Source organism: Calidris pugnax, unplaced genomic scaffold (genome assembly GCF_001431845.1).
Source record: "Calidris pugnax isolate Ruff unplaced genomic scaffold, ASM143184v1 C15006678, whole genome shotgun sequence".
Classification (NCBI taxonomy): Eukaryota; Metazoa; Chordata; class Aves; order Charadriiformes; family Scolopacidae; genus Calidris; species Calidris pugnax.
Window position 1 is genome coordinate 1 of NW_015094406.1, and position 2974 is coordinate 2974.

A 2974-nucleotide genomic window follows, 5' to 3' on the forward strand; every position below is an offset into this window, starting at 1 on the left:
AAAAAAAAACCCACAAAAAACCAGCTGATGCATTGTAAATGTTAACTATTTATACTTCAAAATGAAATGAGTTATTAACCAACGCTTAATTCTGTTTCCATTGTGATTTGCAGGGGAGAATCAGTTGTTCAGGCCACCTGATGGTTCAGAGTATCCCTGTTCGGGGCCGAATATCAACAATTCAGCCTCACAGGTAAAAGGAAAGACAAGTCCTTCAGACCATCTCAGTGCTTCTTACTGAAGGCATTCAAAATAACTAGCTGCTGTACTTCAACGCACTCTGTACTTCAGTTCTCAATCACAGAATGGAAATGACAGCAGCAATTCCCTCCCAACAGGTCACTTCTAGTATCTAATATTTTTAAGGTCATCTTCAAATACAGGGAAGTTTAAGTGTAAAGTATTATTTCATTTACCTCTTGCAGTGGAGTTAAAGGCAAGGGATGGATTAGCAAGATGAAATCCAGCCAAAAAAGCAAAAAGTAGAGAAGGAAAGCTTGGGAATCCAACAATACTACACAATATAGTTAATTTGATAATCTTTCTAAATTAAAATATGCAAGCATTAAATTACAATCAGTCCATTTATTTCTGCCCTTTTTATTTAACTCTTTTAAAGCATTAGGAAAAAAAAGTTTGGCTTCCAAACATATGTATGCAATTTTTGTGTTGCAGGACACGACCCCGGGTGCCAGAAGGAGACAAAGAAGCAGTTCAAGAACGCTTTTTCAGGCCATACTTTCTACAGGCTCCAGGTGACATGGTAGCACATGAAGGGCGACTTTGTAGGTTGGATTGTAAGGTATTAACTATTTCCTCTGTTCATTCTCACTTCCCATACCTCTGTACATGTATTGCTAGGTGGTTTCATGTTCTTCATTACATGCATAAGCACTTTCTGTTGAAGTTTTAATGCTTTATTTTAAAAAATTATTTCTTATTGCCATTGTCTCTGATCTGATTCGGGGGATTTCTTTTCAACACATGCTGTATGGAATGAAGAACACAGAAAACACAACCCCAGAAATAGAAGGCTCACTCAGAAGGTTGTTCAAATTACTAGATATGTTCACCGTGTCCTTTACCAGCCTGAACTCCAGAAGTTCATCTGGGAATGACAGGTCCTTCTGCTCCATTATCAGATTCTTGAACATAATCCAGAAATGCACAAAACCATGAGAAAGAGAGGATTCAGCATGTATGCTGTTCAAACAAATGTTTCTATTGTACTGGACTGAATTACTGCAGATTAATACTCCCTGAAAAGAGGGAACGGAGCCCAGTGTATTTTATGCTTCCCAAGCACATGCAGATACAGAAATGTCCCCATTTACAGATTCAAATCCCTATGTGAGAGAGTTGTCAGAGATTAGGGTACACACAGTGAACATCCTGTTATTGAACAGCTTTAAGAAACTTGTCTGCTCAAACATATTTTGGTAGTCCCTCTGTGTCGCAGCAGCACAGCAAAGGTGGTAGCACTGACACTGACCTCTTCCATGCTCCAAAATGTCTCCTACCCCAAAGAGGGTAGAAGCTCTGAAGCAGAAGTTAATGCCCTGAAGATGAACAAGATTCATTTACTACTTAATTTACAATGTAAAGTTTACTAGGGAGCATGCCAAAGAATTTGGTTATTCTTAGCTCTGCTATCCTGGCAGAGCTTGTGAAGCCTTAAAGCATGTCTGGTATTGCACAGACCTGGAAGACAGCACTCCTCGTGCAGGCAAGTTCCACTTCCCTCTTTCTCTGGTTTATAGAATATTGTTTGTAAAGCAATATTTTAGACATGAGTAAGTACTTCTATCTATTGGAAAGATCTTTAAGAATATAATAAAGTCTAATAATCTTTCTATAAAATATTTAATCTGCAGTGTTCTAAAGCATGTAAGTTTAACAGCTACAAAGAACTATATAATTCTTAATCAGATTTTACAGAATACTAAGTCATTTGTATGGAAGTCCTTTTAATCCCTATTAAACTCTGTAGTGGTTTGGATCTAGGGTTTTGATTTATACTCAGCACTAAAGAAAAAAAAAAAAGAAAACTAGCAGATTACTAGGAGACTTTTGTGAATCTGATACAGGACCAAGTTTCTTCCTTTCTGACCAGGAAAAACGTAGGCATTTCATGTATTTGTTTCTCTTAGGATTTTGTTGCTTGATTGTTTTCTATCCTTCTGCCTTTTGGAACTAATCAGCAGAAAAAAACAGAAGCTGAGAAATAAAAAAAAAAAAATTACATCTTTTTGTTCTAGATTCTGACATTATTCAGATGGTATCTGGAAAAAGGCTTACCTACGAATGTACTAAAAACTCTTTGTCAGGTTGACATTTGTCTCTAGCTGTTTCCCTGTCCGTTAGGTGAGCGGGTTACCGACTCCAGAGCTGACGTGGCTTCTGAACGGCAAACCTGTGCTACCAGATGGCACCCACAAGATGCTGGTCAGAGAGACTGGAGTTCACTCTCTGCTTATTGATCCTCTCACACAAAATGATGCTGGAACTTACACCTGCCTTGCCACTAATAAAACAGGACAAAATTCATTTAGTCTGGAGCTCACGGTTGTAGGTAAGAATAACTAAGAATAATTTAATAACAATGCTGTAGTTATTTGTATACACTTCTTCCAAAAAGTGCCTTAGTTTCCCTAAAGACAAGTTTAAACAAATAGTTAATCCACTGATAGCAGGAGAGTTCAACAGTAAGAAAACTCATGTGTTAGAGGGAAACGGACCTGGTGCTCAGTCGATAGGTGCACCCTGTTATTAAAAGAGGGCAGTAAGAATTCTCTCTCATCATCACTTCACCTCTCTTGTCTTGGCAAAATGACATTCTAAATTTTCTCCAGAGAGAATACTTAGTGTTTGAATTCATAATATACATTGTGGTCTCCTAGACGTCAGTCCCTATTTTATTGGCTTAATTTCTTTTTTAAATATAAAAAACATGAATCTGAATACTGTTCTGTAA

The 2974-nt window shown here is 37.5% G+C and overlaps 1 protein-coding gene across 1 annotated transcript; it reads left to right on the plus strand.

Moving 5' to 3' along the window:
• Positions 1 to 113: 113 nt before the first annotated feature.
• Positions 114 to 2586, plus strand: LOC106900762 (myopalladin-like; the record flags this gene model as incomplete). The annotated part of the gene is made up of 3 exons (XM_014962898.1): positions 114 to 193; positions 676 to 802; positions 2365 to 2586. Coding segments are annotated over 3 exons (429 nt in total), but the record flags the coding sequence as incomplete, so codon positions are not given.
• Positions 2587 to 2974: the final 388 nt, after the last annotated feature.